Source organism: Epinephelus moara, chromosome 10, assembly GCF_006386435.1.
Source record: "Epinephelus moara isolate mb chromosome 10, YSFRI_EMoa_1.0, whole genome shotgun sequence".
NCBI lineage: Eukaryota > Metazoa > Chordata > Actinopteri > Perciformes > Serranidae > Epinephelus > Epinephelus moara.
The window spans coordinates 38,553,952-38,572,665 of record NC_065515.1 but is presented as its reverse complement, the minus strand read 5'-3'; the positions used below and the strand labels follow the sequence as shown (position 1 = coordinate 38,572,665).

Sequence of the window (18,714 nt, the reverse complement as noted above, 5' to 3'; positions counted from 1 at the left end):
TAACTACCAGTCACGTGAAAGCAGTCACCCACAAGGACAAACCCGCAGAGAGCTATTATAGACTCTGCAGCTCTACTGAGCTTTTAGGGTGTTTTCATATTAAGTACAATTGATTCGTACTGTGCTCAAGTACAGTTGTCCCACCCCCCATCCCCTCCCAAGTACACATCATCATCTACTTGATATTAAATTATATTGTCTCAGTGGCACATGCCAACCGCAAAATTCCATGCCTGAGTGGACCTTTGTGTTATGCTTACTGTGGTTTATATTTTGGAGACAATTTCAAAAACAATCCTCTTGCCTGTCTGTCTACTTTATCACCCATGGCCGTGCAATTCAAAGGATGAGTTCAGTGGGTGCTACTCACTTTACATAGCAGTCCACCTCTGTGTTTTTGTACAGTTGGTTTTCCACACCTAATTCAGACAGTACCTTCAGCCTGTTCTCATTCCCAGGTCGCCAAATACCCACGCTTTGTCATGCCCCTCAGCGGGTGATATCAACAACAAAGGCACCCTTTAGCGTCTTTATGAGATGCACAGGGCTTTCAACTAACCCCACTTGAATTTTCTTATAAACCTAACCAAGGAGTTTTGCTGCTTAAGACTAACTGTGACCATTTCACATTAACCATGTGTGACAATGTGTTTCAGCTGTGCATCACATAGATTCGCTAATGGGTGCCCTGTGCATCGCTATCAGATGCCAAGGGGCGTGACAAAGCGTTGGTATTTGACAACCTGGGAATGAGAATGGATCGGTACCCGAGAACACATGAACTGTACTCAAGACTATCTTTTCAAATGCAGTACACAGTGTTCACACTAATCAAACAAACTAGACTTTAAGGTCAAGTGTACACAGATTTGGCCTTAAGTTCCTGATGTAATAAGACTCCTTAGCTTCTTCTACTTAAAAGTTTTGGTCTTAATACACACATACGCTATAGGTTAGTCTCTCGTAGACCCGCTGTACACTACCTGCTCAGCATCAAACAGCAGAAGGACACAATTAGAGACTATCTGGCGAAGAAACTGGAACATCTAGTAGCTAAAGAGACAGATGTATTTTTCTCAGGAGTTGTTGGAGACCAATCCAGAGCTAAGGTATTTGTGGTGTTAAGGTGTTTGTGGTGCTCTCCTGGCCAGAAATTAATAAAATAAATGCAGTTTTAAGGCACTGTCAGAGGATTTTGTTGCAGCATTGTAGCATTTATAGTATAAAGAGCAACTTTATTGTGAGTTTGGACCTTTCAGACCATTTCCCTTTACCATGCATGCAGGAAACTGTGCCAGAAACCTCCACTCTGCACCAGCTTCATGCACCTGAAACTTGAGTCCTCACTGCTATTACCGGAAACGTACCACTCAACTTCCTGCAGTTGTTCTGGAAGTTTTGTTACCCAAACTTGTATGCCTGCACCTGGATTTCTTTCACATGTCTGAAACTAATATATTATTTATACTGTTTTAGATTGACACCAATCACTTTATCATGTCTAGAGGTCATACTGATTAACTGAGTAAGTTACCGGGTATCATCAGACCATCAGAGTCTAATATCATGAATGATCTCTCAGAGTTAATTGATATCTGGCATTTGCATTTAATGTCATGGCTTTTCAAAGCACTTAATTTAAGCCTGAATAATTTTTGGAAATCCAATCATTACTACTCAGTAATATGGACTCTTAGTGGGCCTCGGGAGCACAGCAGGTGTCTTCCTCCTCACTGTGTTCCAGTTTCCTCTCTGAGTTGTTCTTTCACTCCCTTTTCCCTTCATCCCCCTGAGAAGCTGCAGCTTGTGATCGCTGTGAACAGCTGTAACACACTGTAGACCTTCAGACCTGTCAGCCACTCTGTGTGTGTGTGTGTGTGTGTGTGTGTGTGTGTGTGTGTGTGTGTGTGTGTGTGTGTGTGTGTGTGTGTATGCATACAAAGTGCTTGCACTCACATTCCTGTGGTCAGCAGGGAGTTTGCAAACCCACTGTTGTCCTGCATAACTCCACATGCATCACAGTGTTTATGCATGTGTGTAGGCTTACCCTTCTGTCTAGTGCGATGCTGCTCAGAGAGTAAATGTTTAGATGCGTGAGTGGAAGACATAAAGAGAGACAAGGAGAGGCGTTGCTTTGTCACAATACAACACAGGAGCTCTTTAACTGCACCCAACATGTGACAGCTGTATGTTTTTCATCTTTCTGCAATTCATTTTTTTCTCTGCCTTGCCTTTTATATCATTCTGCTTATAAAACAACCAGTGTGCTCTAAAGTGGGAAACATGAAGAGAAATATTAGCTCCATTTACCCTCAATGTGGTTTTATTGATTAATGGGATTATCTCCGTACCAAGCATGAAGGTATGCACACAGTTTCAGTCTGCGCCATATAACCATCACTCACTGCGATCAGGAAAGTGTGTGTGTATCTGTGTGTGTTATTGGTCCTTTTTGAGGGCCTATTGGCTGGTGGAGGTTGGCAGTCATGCCCACATGGGCCTGTGCCATCTGGAATTGGTTTTGCACGGTTCGACCCAGACTGAAGAGGCTTTGTGCTCACTCAGAGCTGCACAAGTGAGGAGAGAACAATGGACAGAAAAACACTGTTGAATAAAAATTAGGGGGGGGAAACTCTACAAATATTTAAAAAATAGATAATAGATAGATACCAAAAGTTGGTCAGGTATATATTTGTATGACTCTACATACATGTTCAAGTACGTCTTCCTCTACTAAAGAAAAACCAATTAATACCCACAAAAAATGGGCTTGTAAACAGTCCAGTATAAGGAATGAAAAACTGTACTAGTAGCTGATAAGCTGACTAAGTCAAAGTACTCAACCCCTTTTTTGCATTGAACAAAAGAAGCCAGACATCTCAATTACTTCTTTTCCACTAAATTAGCTCTGGTTCATGGGCAGGTTCCGTTCAGGAATCCCGGAACCTTGCTGCTGTCTAGCAACCAGCCTGCATTTGCATATTGGTTTTGAACGAAACCAATGTAATGGAGGATGCGTCATCAATAGAGGGCGTAGCACAATGCATCACAGAAGTAAATAGTAGTAGCAACATGAGGGATCACATTAATTACTTATGAACTGTTGTTCTGTTGTAACAGATATTGATAGTTATCCAAAAACAAGCATGGAACAACTATTAATGAGTCCACTACACATCCTTTCTCTCTTAACGTCTCTATTGTTGCCTTCTCAATCATCTCTTTCCAACCTGTAGAATATGACACACCCACTGATGTCATCATGGGTCGCAGTTCAGGTCAAGGTTAACCCAGTGGTGTAGTGGTAGTTGATCGACTAGATAGATGGGTAGGTTACAGAGGAGGTATAAGGACTATCCTAAACAAATAGTTCATGTTTGGTTGAAATGCTCCGAACCGTTCAAAATTAGGCGCGGGAACCAGAACATGGTCCACGTTGGTGGAAAAGGAGTTAAAATGGTCTAAACACAAGCAGCTGTGCAAGTGCTTTGCCTAAATAAAATAGCCTAAAATTGGCAAATTTATGACATAAATTAGAAACTGTGGACAGTATACATGAATGAACTTTTGGGTAATTGATTAATCCAAAAGTCCATTTCCCCTACAGAGCCAGAACTATGCTGTCTTCCCGTCACTGTCACCATCAGTCGTTTCAGCAGATATAATGATAAAACCCTCTAGCAGCTGTAGAAATGATGTCTTTTGTTTGTCATGAAAAAAAAAAAGAAAACAGTAGTGTAACAATATTTTAGATGGAGAAGACTGAAGTGGTTGGATGAGTCTACAAAATGTTTGACTGAAACATGAGAGACATTGTTTGTCTCCTGTTTCTAATTGACAGGCAATGTCTGTTTCTTTAAACCCTGACCACAATCATTCCCTAACCTTAACCAAGTCTTTACTGTTGTCATCATGGCAACAAAGCTCCCCATGGTATTAATGAAGTTCATTATTCTAACCCAAACAATTATCCTCTCCCCAACCCTAACCAGACCTTATCCTTAGCATATTAACATCAGAGAACAATTGTAGATATGACTGTGTGTACCTTTTGGAGGCACCAACAAATAATGTGGTCCTGGTGTTTGGGCGTTTATATGTGGACTTGTTTCCCTGGACATGTCATATGTATCAAATGACCAATTACATTTATTACATTAACAGTTTCACCAAGGATTGTTTGAAAGAGAGAAAGCTTTAATGTTGGAAGGGAAAGAGACCAAAATTTGGGGGTGTGGGGGGATTTCATGAGTGAAATCTTTATATTTTGGGCATTAAGAGAATTTTCTTTTATGGACGAATGTGCTTCACACGGGGCACAGACTGTTCTTTCACTCCAGGTTTCTTCATTAATAAAAGTCTAGCTGAGAGTGAGTAGCTATGGATACTGTGCAGCGTGGATACACGAGGTTAAAGGTGTGTTTGGGTGTAATAACCACAAGTGCAGCCTCACAGAGCAGAGTCTGGTCTGAGGTCAGAGGTCAGGTTGGGGTCAGCCGGTGTTACACACAGTTTGGGCTGCTCTGTAATTAAACTGGATGAGCTGGGATGAGCTGTGAAGCAGCAGATGTGACAAACCACAGTGAGGAGATTCAGCCGTGGGAACAGAGGGAGAAGAAGCTTGGCTGCTTTCTCTGAATCATCCCGAGGGAGAAAACTGACAGGGACTGTGGGAATGTTTGAGGAATCCTCGTGCATTCCCCTCAGTTTGTATTTGTTTACTTCAAGCAACAACAACTATAACTATGGATTATATTTGTAGCTGTGTATGAGTACATGTCTGTGTGCCAGTGATGAGAGAATTAGGCCTATGAAAGGCAGACCACAACATAACTTGCTCTGTGCTCGTGACCTTTAACCCCCAAGAGTTCAAGTTAAGTGTCGACTGCCTGTGTGTAGTCTATCAGATGCACCATGTGGGGTATCAGATGGCACCAAACTGACAAATCAATCATTTCTGAAGTTTTTATGTATGAGAGAAAGTTAAGTATGAACTAAAATCAAAATGCTATAAAAATGCATATATTTATTGACAAAATCCAAACTGATGCAATGTATTAAGCATAACACTGATATTGGTAACACATTTTTGACCAAGTATTGCCAGACACAGATAAACAGTGATGGGAAAAGTGTTGAGGTCCTTTACGTACTTAAATGAAACTAGTGATACAATAATGTAAAAAAGAAAAACTTTATTCATAATTTAGATTAAAAATCATGGGAGCATTCCCAGCAAGATATTATTGCAGAAAGTATCAGAAAGATCAGATCAAAAGGAAAAGCCAACATTCTGGATGATGGACGATGTAAAAAGCCCACAATACTACAGTACCCCAAAATCTTGAGTAAATGTACTTATGGTCTACATTTGCTGTTAAACCGACCTATATGTTGGGCACTCCTATAAATTAATGAGCTGAAAGGCTGACAGACACTGAACAAACAAAACATATATTTCATTAGTTGAATGAGTCCTGCTCACAGCAGCTGCCAGGCAGTTCGCACTTATGGACATCTGATACACTGTACATAATGTTGGCACTATAGAAATGTGTGTGGGAAACATTCAGCCGTGGGAAAGTCACGTTAAACACTAAACCCTTGACCAGCGGTGGAGGAAGTATAAAGATCCTTAACTTAAATAAAAGTAGCAAAGTCATGATATACCATTACATGTCAAAACAAATGTATTAAAATGAATGAGATTATACTGACAGGGCCTACTGGCAGTAAATAGATATTGTACTTAATTGTTTATTAAATTCCTTAACAAAAGTCAAAAAGTAACATTCATGCTCATCGATAAAATGTATGTAAAGATCAAAGGTAAAAATACTCAAGTAGAACGCATGCTTTCAGTGTGTCACAGGAAATGTAACTTTGGGGGGTTAGAGCACTGGCCGAACAAGGAGCTCTTTATAATGATTGACTCTTTACACGGTGACTCATCGTACTTCACAGGCCCGTCTGTGGCCTGAGGAGGCCTGTCCTCGTGTTTGCTGAATGACACACTGTGTTGTCAGAATGTCAGGATGTCGTGTTGGGATGTTTGGCGTGCCGTCCCTCCTACATCACACACACACACACACACACACACACACACACACACACACACACACATCTGCTGCTATTGTATGCTGTTAGTCTCTGCTTTCCTGGCATTATTATAACAACACGGATACTGCCAATGCAGGTTGTGCAAAATCTACAGTGTAAACTTAAAGAAATAATAATGAGTGAGGTGAGAAGTTTGATGCTACTGTCATGTCTGCACTTTAAATATGTCGAATAGCAGCAATCTAGCTTAGCATAGTAGTAGTAGTAGTAGTAGTTGGAAACAGCTTGCCTAGCTCCATCCAAAGATCTAATATATATATGCCTACCAGTACTTTCTGTGGGACTCAGGTCATCTGAGGGGCAGGGGACATTTCATGTAAATGATTCAGACTGTTCAATATGGGGAACTGTGGATGTTCAAATTAGATTCTTTCTTCTACTTCAATATCCTGCTACCACAAACACACTTTACACACACAGCAGAGGTTCAGGGCCTCTTCTGGGCAAAGAAAAGCTGAGATTTTGAGAAAGAAGTTGGAAAATTTTAAGGAAGAAGTGGTGATGTTATGAGAAGACACTTGCCATATTTGTTTAACATAAAAGTACTGCTATTGGAAAAAAGTTGTAGTACACTGAAGCTTTGAAGTTGCAGACAAGAGGTAGACATGAGATGCCTGGGGATGCTTTTTGTTTCCACTTGCTGCCAGGAATCATAATTTCCTGAATAAATCAAAGGTTAAAGAAACTGCCAACTTCCCATCCAAAATGATTGGTAAGTTATTCTAGTGTTTCCAGACTCTGGTGGATTCATGATCAAACAAATTGCAGCAAATGTGCCCTCTTGGATGCTCCCTTGATAGATAAAACATGGAAGGGCAAGTGATGCAATACCCTTTAAGGTGGCCTTAAAATGGAGAAAACTTGATACTGTTTCATGCTCGAAAACTTTCTCTGCACTGGTGCCTGGCTGCATAAAGCTGGTGCCTTCTTTATTGTTTTTGCCCCTGCCTCTCAGACAGCCTAAGTCTGCCACTGTCTGTTGGTGGTTTTATAATCCAAACAAACGTCTGGTCCAAACAAAAGAAAACATGTATTACCAGTTAGTAGGCAGTTTATGGAACAAAGTCACATTCTGCAATTTTTACAGTGTGTCTGGTTGAGTATCTGAGAACTGTGTAGTAACAGAGAACTTGTCTCTTTTTATCAGATTCCCGGAGTTTCCTCGACAGTATGAACCACACCGGCGGCTCCACAGAGGGAGAGCTGTTCAGATCAGAAGTGTCGGTCACTCCTGCGTCCTGTCAAAGGATCTTTGGCTCCATGTGCTCCATGTCATCAGACAGCCCCCTCCCACACACAGACAGGTACACACACAGACACACGCACACACATCTGGTCTGGTCTATATGCATAGTGTACATGATTTGGGTCCGCTAATGTTGCAGCATGTTACATTGTTCCAGCAATAATTCATGGCCACTGTAATGTAAAAATATAAATTTTGTGCTGCATGCACACTCTCTCTCTCTCTCATCACACAAGACTTGGACAAACAAAGCACAACGTTCTGTCTCTTTCTGTTCTACAGCTCCACTCCTCCTCCTGTTTGGCACGACCGGACTCCAAACTCCCTCAACTCCCCGTATCCCCCTCAGCCTTCACCTCCTCTCTCCCTCAACACTCCCAATGCTCACAGCTCTCCCCGGGGGGCTCTGAGAGGCCTGGGTGGAGGTCCAGGGGCGCGCAGAGAGACAGACAGCACAGACTTGTCCTCGTTGTTGGGGAACGGAGGCCTGGAGCACAGCCTGCTGGAGGCCATGGAGGGCCTCGGGAGTCTGAACCTCGGAAGAGACAGTGGCCTCCCTCCACTGCTGCCTGAGAAGAGGAGAGGGGGTGAGGCAGGAGAGCTTGGCTCCCGCTCCCCCTCTCTGAGCGGGTTTTCCAGCCCTCACAGTGGCAGCAGTCTCAGCATCCCTTTCTCTTCCTCCATGACCCCTGACCCCCTCAGAGGACTCAGTGGGGCCCCATCGCCCGCAGCAGGTACACTGTCCAAGATTTTTTTCTTCCTGTCACTGTCTGTGGTTGTGGTTCTGTCTCCTTCTTATAAAGAGTCAGCTACTCCATATTAGAAAGAACATCAAGCATTGACCGATTCCCAAGCTCATTCTTCAGTCCCTCAAGAAATTCATGTTTAGTCGAAATCCTCTTTTTTTTTTTTTTTTTTTTTTTAAATTTAATGTTTATTTAATAAGGAAAATTCTCTTCAAAATCTCTGGTCCTGGCTAAAATGGGCTGCGATAAAAATCAATTCAATAGAATTCAGCTAACTTCTCCAATATTTGCGAGAGCTTGCATTTTTTTTTTCTAATCACCACAATGTTTCCACAGAAATAAAGTTGAGTTGATTTTCCCAATGTCCCATCTTGCCTGTGAAAATAATCCAGTTTTCAACCAAAAACTTCTGACTGCACTCAGAAGTACTATATTTTCTCAGAACTTACTTATCCCCTTTATACTGCTCCAACCAAACATCTTCAGTTGACCATTTTTAAAGTTACATAAACTGAACCATCTCTAAGCTATTATCCTAAACTAACCACTGCGTGTGTGGATTGTGTTGGTGATCCATAGACTTGATTCAGGGCGAGAACAAAAACCTTACATACGTGCATTCCTGGCTAGCTATCTACACAGACTAGAGGCTACTGCTACTTGCTGCACTAAAACAGAACTGGTGCAAATGTGATCACCAGTATGTTGCTGCAAATCCATTTTGGTGCAACATGATCTCATCCGTACTCATGATGATTTACTACTTGCAGGAGCCCAGCATTACTATGACATCATTGGCAGCCTTTTGTGTTGCATCTTGACGCAGAAGGGGTTGGCAGTTAGTTTTAGGCAACAAAACTACTTGGATATGGTTAGGAAAAGATTGCTGATGTTGCTAAAAAACACCCGGTTTTCAGTGGCACAAAAGCTGCCGCCAGTGTTGTTGTGTTTTGGTCTTAAACACTGGTCCCCTGGGTGCTTGCTGGACCCATCCTCCTCCCCTCCTGCCCGCCCTAAGCAGACTTTCACACTGTTTACACTACATCCATTGCTCTGAGTGTCTACTAATGACATGAATGGGTTTACCTAGGAGTTTGTGGAAAGACTGGTGCGTCTCATACAGATGCGAAAGGGTGGCACTGCTCAAGCGATGTATGTTGACGCCCCAGGAGTGAGAGGAGACTGCATTTTAGGTTACAAAAATTACAACACCTCCCCTGCAGCGCCTGTTGCCAGCCCAACACAATGGAGAGAAATGGGCAATATTTATTCAGTAGGAAGGAGCTCCAGTTTAGTATTGAAGGGACTTTTGGCGATAAAACAAGTCTTGAATTTTGGGAAATAGTTGTAATTTAGAGAGGAGAAAAAGTAACATTATGAGTTTCGAAATCACAATTTTTACAAGAAAAAGTCATATGTAAGAAGTTAAAATGCTGAAATGGAGTTATTTTCAGAATAAAGGCAGGATATTACAAGAAATGGGTTTTACTTTTTTGAAAAACAATGTTTACTATTTGGAGAATAACCTAATACTAGTCTGTAGATTATCGTTAGTAACAGGGACATCGTCACAGGAACTACAGGTTGAGTTTTTAGAAAATTTCAGTGCTTTCAAAACCACAAACACAACTGGTTAGATATAAACAGTTGAGTGATAATACATTTTTAAACTTTTAGGGTTACTGACCCTTTAACAAGTCTCTCTTTCTCTGTCCTTTTTCCTGCCCTGTCTTGTCATATTTGTGCCAAAGCCTGTCTGAAACCTGACGTAGAGCTTTAATCTGTGTCTCGCAGACTTTGGCAGTAAGCAGGACACTGTGAAGTTTGTTCAGGACACTTCCAAGTTCTGGTACAAGCCCGACATCTCCAGAGACCAAGGTAAATATTGATGTTGGACAGGAGAGCCTAACGGACATGTCCCAGCACATAATACGGTCCTTGTGCAAAGCCCTGCTGCTTGTACAGTATGAACATGATGATTCTAACTTTAGCTTATCTGTGTTCCCTCCCCCCTGTTGACCTACTGAACAGCCATCGCAGTGTTGAAGGACAAAGAGCCAGGCTCATTCATTGTCAGAGACAGTCATTCATTTCGCGGGGCGTATGGATTGGCCATGAAGGTGGCTACGCCTCCTCCGTCTGTGTTACAACAGAGTAAGAAAGGTAGGCTGAACATGTCGAGTTTTTTCCTGGATGTGATCCCTGCAACCAAGCTATTTTACAGAAACTGTCTTCCATGTGGAGGAAATATGCACAGCCTTCAGTTGTGATTTACATACATGTACATGAGATTTTTACAGATACAAAAACTTTCTGTGAATTGTCAAAGTTCCAAAAACTTCTACCAACAAGTTTAACACCTACAAGAAGAACACAAAAGAAAGCACTTCCAATTTAATTGAGCTTTTTTCAGCATTATAAATTAGTTAAGTGAGAAGTTCATTCATTTTTTCAGTTATGTTTTATGTGTTAAACAATGTGATTTTTTAGACAGTTCAAAGGGATAGACACATATTTGTCTCGTTTAAATCGTTTAAAAAAGTTCTATCTACCAGTCAGTAACAACATATCTGTGTAAATTAAACAAAATATTTTCTCTGTGTCTCTGCAGTAGGGGACCTGTCCAATGAGCTGGTGAGACACTTCTTGATAGAGTGCACGCAGAAAGGAGTTCGTCTCAAGGGTTGCCCCAACGAGCCGTACTTTGGTGAGAGTATTAAAGTTTCTAAAAGTGTCTCACTTTTTCTGCCCTGGTTAACTAATGTGGAATTCTAATACTTTCTAAAAATATTGTAAAATGCATATAATGTGGTATTATGATATGAACATGGACTGTGATATTGCAGATTTTCCAGGAATTCGTTTGAGAAGCTACTTATGGATAAAATAGATATTGTCTCTTTTTGGCTTATCCAGTGAATTGAACAGTAGTCAATACAAATTGAGATACTTTACCCCACTGATGCAATATATACAGAATAAAACACTCATACACTTTATCAAACAGCCTTTACACAGGATTATTACTGTGGCTTGTTCGTCAGCTGAGTGGAAAATATAAATAACAACTTGAAGAAAAGTAAACCAAACTGTTTCAACATTAACAAGTAAAAATAACAAGTTAAAGTGCTGTTGCGTTAATACTGTATGCAAGCAGTATTCTAATGTGGAGGCTGGTCCAGGAGTTACAAACTGCTTTTCCTAGTAAGTTTATCTACTGCTTTGCATCAGACTTTAAAGAACTTATCTCATGTGTTATAAAATGTTTATTTGCAAAGTAATTAGATAGTACTGTTGTCAAAAAAAATGACGCTATGTTCTACAGGTCTGTAGTTATCAGGAGGTTACTGACCTGTAAAATAAAGCATTGCAGATAAAAGTTTAGGAGTAAAATGAGCAATATTTCCCTCTGAATTTTAGTGGTAGAAAAACAGAAAATAGCATCAAACTAAAATATTAATGGCTACATTAAAGTACCAGTTCTGTCCAATGAGCCTAGTCCAGGGTTGTTGCACTCTAGGTGTAATAAAACACTTTTGATCTGTGCCAACATTTTAAAGTGCTGTCTTCAGGACTGTAAGTCAGTCCGGTGAGCAGTTTGCTTCCTCAAATCCATCTGTTAATAGTTCACCAGGGAGGACCCACTGAGGTTAATACAGTACAGTATCCCAGGATTGTAATGTGTTTCCTGTGCCACCCTCTACTGGTCAGTGTAATGAGGTACAGCTGGCTCCATTATTCGTCAGTCTATATGGTGGGGCTTTTTGTGAAATGTTGATTATGAATGGGTTTTTTTTCCTTACAGGAAGTCTCACAGCTCTGGTGTGTCAGCACTCCATCACCCCTCTGGCTCTGCCCTGTAAACTCATCCTGCCTGACAAAGGTAAATTACAAACAACAACTTCCTCAGTATAGCCTCACAAGAATGAACCAGAACAAACAAAAACAAAAACACCTATGGACACCACGGCGGGTGCGACACTAATTTTTAGCTGCATAATATTGAATAACCTGTCACTTCTTATAGAATTAATAAACCATCACCAAGGCGAGCAGCCACTGCAACGACAAACACATAAGCAAAAAGAGAGCCTACACAGTTTTTACACACCACGTAGTGGAACACACTGTCTGTACATCATTCTGTGAGTCTCGTGCAATGTAAAGTCCTTCACAGTCTGGTCCAGGTATAACTTCTCTGCTCGTCCATTGTCAATGCAAAATATAAGCAGTCCACTCAGCCTCTCTGTCCCAGTACAACCAGTCCACAAACAGCAAAAAGGCCTTACACACCTCACCATCAGTAAACTCAGAAGTCACAGCTAGAGACTCCAACAGCATTTTAGCATATTAGCATGTTAGCCGGACCCAGCATGCACTTATTGTTCATAGTGGGTGTGTTTGATTTTGGTCACTTAGGGTGCTCAGCAGATGGTGCATTAAATCAGTGATAAATTAAGGTAGACGTATTCTTTTAAGCCAAGATACAGTAAAGAGAATGATGTAATTTGTCACTTCTACTACTGTTTAGGACATTGTCTTCAACTTTACTGTATTCAAACAGCACATCACCTGATGAGTGTCTGCACATCACACTAATGCATTTAAGAAATTCTCTTTTTTTTTTTTTTTTTGATAATACTGTGGAATTTTTTTTTAAAAAGTGGAATCTTGGTTTCGCTACCCAGACAGCTAGATGATCTTAGGCTGCATCAGAATTCTTAACAATGTTGGATTACAATGACAAGCAAAAGTTTTATTTATTTATTTTACTAAATAGTATCATTCTGAGTATGATTATAATTATGAGACTTCTTGGAGGTAAAAATGTGTGAATCAGGTTTCAACATCACTTTGCACAAACCACAGAGCATTCTGTGCATTTATATTTGTCAACTTCACATCCATAGTTTTCTTGCTGCAGCCAGTGTAATGTTGTTTATATGTTGAAATATTAAAGAAATGAATATTTAATGTGTTTGTTTTAAAACTGCAATTAGATTTGAATTGCTTCTTTTGGTAATGACAGTTTTCAGCCATTCCCACCAAGTGTAAGTGTATGTGTGTGAGTGCGTGCATACCCAGTACAAAAGCATCATTTGCATTCAACTGGCCACTGCACAGATACAGTTTGTGTGTCACTAAACTGTCTGTGTGTTGTTGCTTGCAGACCCAGTGGAGGATCTGAATGACTCGTCTACACAAACAGCGACAAACTCAGCAGCTGAGCTCCTCAAACAGGGAGCAGGTACGGGACAGACACCACATATGTACACAGATCTGTGTGTTTGTTTGACTTGTGTGTGTGTGTGTGTGTGTGTGTGTGTGTGTGTGTGTGTACAGCTCATTCATTTATTTTCTTCACACACCCTGCATCAGTTATAACCTCCATGAAGTTTCTATCTACTACAAAATACATAAACCACCATAGTTTTGTGTCAGTAAACAAAATTAGTATATAACTTAAATTTTTTATTGTGTGCTGAACTGTTCCTTGTGTTACTGTGTAGCATGCAATGTGTGGTACCTGGGCTCTGTGGAGCTGGAGTCTCTGACGGGACATCAGGCAGTTCAGAAGGCGACCACAATGACGCTCTCCATGGACCCCCCTCCGGCGTCCACCGTCGTCCACTTCAAAGTGTCGGCACAGGGAATCACGCTCACTGACAACCAGAGGAAGTGAGTGTTCAAACATGTGCAGTACAAACACTCACAGATACAGAGGGAATCAACATGATCACACTGATGGTCTCTGTTTGTTTCTGCAGGTTGTTCTTCAGGAGACACTATGCTGTCAACACTGTCATCTTCTGTTCTCTGGACCCACAGGGCAGGAAGTGAGTATGACATATTTGCACATGTCATATCTTTCTTTAAATGTTATTCATGTACACAAGTACAGTATAAACAAATATTAAACAGGATTAGAGCCTGTAATTTAAATAGCTTTATTAGCTGCTGAAAATACCACAAAAAGTCACAATTCATATTATACGTATAATATTGTGTAATATACACTATATGAGATGATTGCAGAATTTGACTAAAATTGGCATGCTGTATAATATAATTTGATATCCTGCTATGACCATATTTGGAGGGTACAAAGACTGTCACTCATACAGTTAATGCGATATTAATGTATACATGTGATACATATATTTGTAGATTTGATGGCTGATAATGTTATGAAAACTGTTGTTTCTCTGTCCCAAACAGATGGACAAGAGGCAGCGGCTCTACTGCAAAGTAAGTCCTTTTTCTTTACTGTCTTTTTTCTGTCATGGCTCTTTTGACTCTGTTATAATGCACTGTATTTACGTTTTTCTTACTAGTACTAGTACTAGTAAGAAAGTTGCTGACATGAACTGCATCTTGATTCACACTGATAAATCTGAAAATTCTGGAGTCTTCCAAGGGGTTGCAGGAAGAAAGAAATAACATGCAACCAATAGATGCCAAAAAAAACAAAACAAAAGACCATTATGTAATTAAAAAACAAACAAACAAGACTTTATCTTGATTCAGCCAAGTTAGTAAGACTGACTGATAATGTTCAGAGGTTCAGCACTGAAAACTGAGGCGGCCTTGAAGTTATTCTCCATCCTAAATCTGTCTTTAAATATCAAACGCTCCCAACCTGCACAGTTACAAAGAGATTGTGATTTCTTTCCTCATGAAGCAGGGTTGTGGTTACCTTGAATCCATGTGAATAACATTACTTTCCTGTGCTGCCAAGTTCTCATGGCAAAGTTGAAATTGTTGCTCTCCAAAGCTCCCAAATGTCTGTCATAATTCTGGGGCATTTATGCTTTTATTAAAGAGTCAGTGGAGTCTAGAGAGTCACACAGAGATGATTGGAGATAAGAGGATAGAGACAGATGGGGGATGAAATGCAACAAAGGTTCCTGGATGTTGCAGTTTGTGGTCTGTGCCCCAAACCACAAACATGTAGCTGTATTTCAGCTAAAACACATTTAAGCAACATAGTGAAGAATATACAATGGATAATTGAATTTTGCTGCAGGAGTGGTCTGAGAGATTGTTTTTTTTTTCTGCCACAAAAACGTTTCTGTCAAAGAGAGAACAACAAACCTTTTACAGTGACATTTCAATCCTACAAAACCTGATACTCAAAGGAAGGAGTATAACTTAAAGCAAGACTCTGAACTTCTATCTGCTCACGTAATTTATAAAACTGTAGTTAAGCTCTAGAATCTGCTCTTGTTTAATAGTTATGTTTGTCTTTTTCCTTTTCCTCCAGGATCTTTGGATTTGTAGCAAGGAAATCTCAGAGTGAGACTGAAAACATGTGCCACCTGTTTGCTGAACACGACCCCGAGCAGCCAGCAAGTGCCATCGTCAACTTTGTCTCAAAAGTCATGATTGGGTCACATAAGAAGTAAGGAGGGAGAGACTTACTGCAGATTGGAGAGGATAGACTGGGGATTAACTGCCAACCCCAACACCAACTTTCGCTCCCAAGAGCCAAAAACTATGAACCCACACACTCTCGTGTATTTTGTACCGTCTGCACTACAGGATGCCGCCACCAGAGGGAGCCAAGACTGTTATGTATAAAGTAAAACTTACCAGCAAGACATTGAAACTACTTTAAGATGCATCCTCAGAAATTTTTGTATAAAATTTGTATGAAATCATGCACACTTTTCCAAGAGGATCCAGTAAGAAAATCTGATTTTGACCATTTTATCAGACCTGTATCTTCAAACTTACTGTAAATGTACCATATTACACTGACTTTGCTTGTTGCTGGCACTCACAGCTGACAAATACAACACTCTTATTCTGATTACACCCAGAAAATATCTGATATTCTGCGCATAAACACATATTTTTAAGTATGAATATAATTCTGAAAGCTTTTATTTCTAGTAAAAATGTGTAAATCAGGTTTCAACATCACTGTTGAGCAAACCACAGACCCATTTTATTTGTTAAATCAAAACCAACAATACTGTCTCATGACAAAGCCAGTAATGTGGTCGCCTTGTACTTAAGATGGATTTTTTTGTGTTATGTTTATAGTATTTATCCCTTTTTACAGATGTGTAAAAGTCTTTCTTTTTTCCTAAATATACTTGTCATATATTTTTGTATATTAACATACTGTACATTAGAATTAAAGGCAGTGAACCTCAGAATCTGTACAATTATGTCACATATTGTTGTAGTATTTTACATACAAGATACTACACAGGCTGCCCATGTATACTTGTTGTATTACTAATATAGATGTCAATATGTTTCTTTAACAATAACTCCAATACAGATATATGTACAGTTATTATGCCATGAAAAAGTCACTCTGATTTTCACTAATAAGAGATCAAATACAGTCACTGTGAGAAATGTCAAACTTTTAGTCCACCTCAGTGTTTTTTCCATGCACAGCTTCCTCTTGTCATCAAAGTCATCTTCTTTTGCTGATTTGTAAATGAACATTGATCTGTTACCGCAGCATTTCTAATTCTGGCATCTTATTAAAGTATTGGTGCGTCTAAGTCCCATAAAGAAAAACACATTATCATACTTGTGGTATCTAACCATGCAGATAGTTTTGGTTTTATTTGCTCATGTTTTCTTTTTTAATATGGTTTTAATTTTGATTTAAAACAAACAGATAAAAAAAAGTGCCACTCCCACAAACCATGGTGGCGGAACCCTCCCCATAGTCACCACAAGATCTCCAAATAAAGTAGTCCTGTCACGGTGACTCAGTATTGCTATTCATTTTCATCATGCAGAACTTCATAGATGGACACGCACAAAAAGCAAATAATTTAGGACTAAGATAAGAAAAAGAATAAAGCTCAGGGCAACATATACAATTCGTTACATCCACGTAGCACCCAAATTGGAGTATATTTGTCAAGGTTTTCAGATATCAGTCGGAGATTCTGCCAGAAATCTGCTTTCATCTTTGTTCAGTTATATTTTCTTAGTAATTTCCTAAAACAGCTGGGCACTGTAGTTTTTAGCAAACATTACTCAAACAGGAGGAAATCGTGCATTTGTTGGGGACTATTTTCAGTGGCAGATTAATCCACATTTGGTGCTTTAGTGAGTATTTGGGACAGCAGGACAGTGTACGTGTGACTGAGTCAAAATAAACTACAGTGTATTTATGGTAATGAAGGAACATGTCACCCTGTGCGACAGTGTGGCTCATAGATGTGTTTTTAGTAGTTTTTGGATAACAATGGAACTCTATGGCACAGAGGAAGAATATATATCAGGCTTTGATACACACACTTTATACTTTTTGGATGTTGGATTTGTTGAGAATAAGTCATTTAGTCTTAAAGCAAATATCTCAAAACCTCTACAAAGAACACAAAAACTATCTGCATGTCTAAATAAACTGGTGGGGGTGGGGGGTGGGGGGGGGGGGGGGGTGGGGGGAGATGATTTTGGGGTGAACTGACCCTTTAAAATCTAACGTTGTAGCTTACAGTGTGCCCAATAGATGGCAGTAATCAGCCACCAAATTTCATGCTGCAAACTTATCCAAGTACAGATGAGTTGAGGTCTTACTAAAATGCACAGAACTTGAAGGTCTTTCACAAATATCAATTTTCTGAATGACTATTTATTTGATTATCAGTTCTTCTCTTCCTTCGTGCTTTTATAATCATACTATTTATTTATTTTTTACCAAGAAACAGTTGCAAAAGGACCTGAGCAGGTCCACACATGCAGGAAGAACCACCCTCTTGAATAAACTTGGCAATGTCAAAGTGTGTCCAAGTTTGAGTGAGAGTGTGTATTTGGGAAAGAAAGCATCCGAGGGTGTGCACTTGACAGAAATAGGTGGTTAAATGCCTGATAGGCCTCCAGGTGCCTCAGAGATCTGCTGATCTGTCTGTCTCCAGCATGTGTGTGCTGGTTGAGACTTTTTTAGAGGCCAGATCATCAGATACCAGTTTTGAATGAGGCTCTATTCAGGTTCCTGGTCTCTGTGGAGAGAGCTGTGGAACTGGAAGTGGGACAGAGACATGGGGACACATCCCAGTCCTGCAGTCTTGCTGGCCTGGAGAAAGAGGGACAGCAAGGAGGGTGGAGGGGGGTGTAGTGATGGTGTGTGTGTGTGTGTGTGTGTGTGTGTGTGTGTGTCTGCGTTGGGGGTGGGGGTGATGGAGGTGGTGGTGGGGTGGTTGTCGGTGGTGGATGACCTCACCATTACGGGAAACTTTCCCACAGCCTGCACACAAAGAAGGCCGTCAAAAGGTAAAAAGGATGAGAAAGAATAGAAATTTAACACAGTGTGTAAAAAAGGAGGCAAAGTGTGGAAGAGCGGTTAGTCGATGAGAAAGAGGCTCTTTCGGAGGGGGAGTCGTCTTCCCTTTTCAACAACTCACAGATTTCAGGCTTGATAGAAGCTCAGAAAGACCTGAGAGAGAGTCTGCTCACAGTAGCAACCTTCAGTTTGGCTCCTGTCCTCTCTCTCTGCTGAGTCACCTGCCGCCATTTTGTCCCCTAGCTGGACCTCTGCTTGCACTTCCTGCCGCACTTCCTGTCAGGCGGCCCACCAGCACCTGGTGGCCCGGCGGTTTTCACAGCCGCCGCCGCCGCTGCTGC

General features: G+C 40.6%; 1 protein-coding gene across 2 annotated transcripts in view; it reads left to right on the top strand.

Moving 5' to 3' along the window:
- The window catches only part of si:ch211-191a24.3 (tensin-3), a 67,263-nt gene extending 50,429 nt beyond the window's left edge, over positions 1-16,834 (top strand). For both annotated transcript variants that reach the window (XM_050054037.1, XM_050054035.1), the window contains 11 exons: positions 7,268-7,424; positions 7,649-8,100; positions 9,907-9,990; positions 10,144-10,275; positions 10,724-10,819; positions 11,918-11,995; positions 13,283-13,360; positions 13,623-13,791; positions 13,881-13,949; positions 14,332-14,361; positions 15,377-16,834. In XM_050054037.1, coding sequence (XP_049909994.1) covers positions 7,268-7,424; positions 7,649-8,100; positions 9,907-9,990; positions 10,144-10,275; positions 10,724-10,819; positions 11,918-11,995; positions 13,283-13,360; positions 13,623-13,791; positions 13,881-13,949; positions 14,332-14,361; positions 15,377-15,518 — 1,487 coding nt within the window. In that variant the 3' untranslated portion in view covers positions 15,519-16,834. The remainder of the gene's footprint in view (positions 1-7,267; positions 7,425-7,648; positions 8,101-9,906; positions 9,991-10,143; positions 10,276-10,723; positions 10,820-11,917; positions 11,996-13,282; positions 13,361-13,622; positions 13,792-13,880; positions 13,950-14,331; positions 14,362-15,376) is intronic.
- The last annotated feature ends 1,880 nt before the right edge of the window (positions 16,835-18,714 follow it).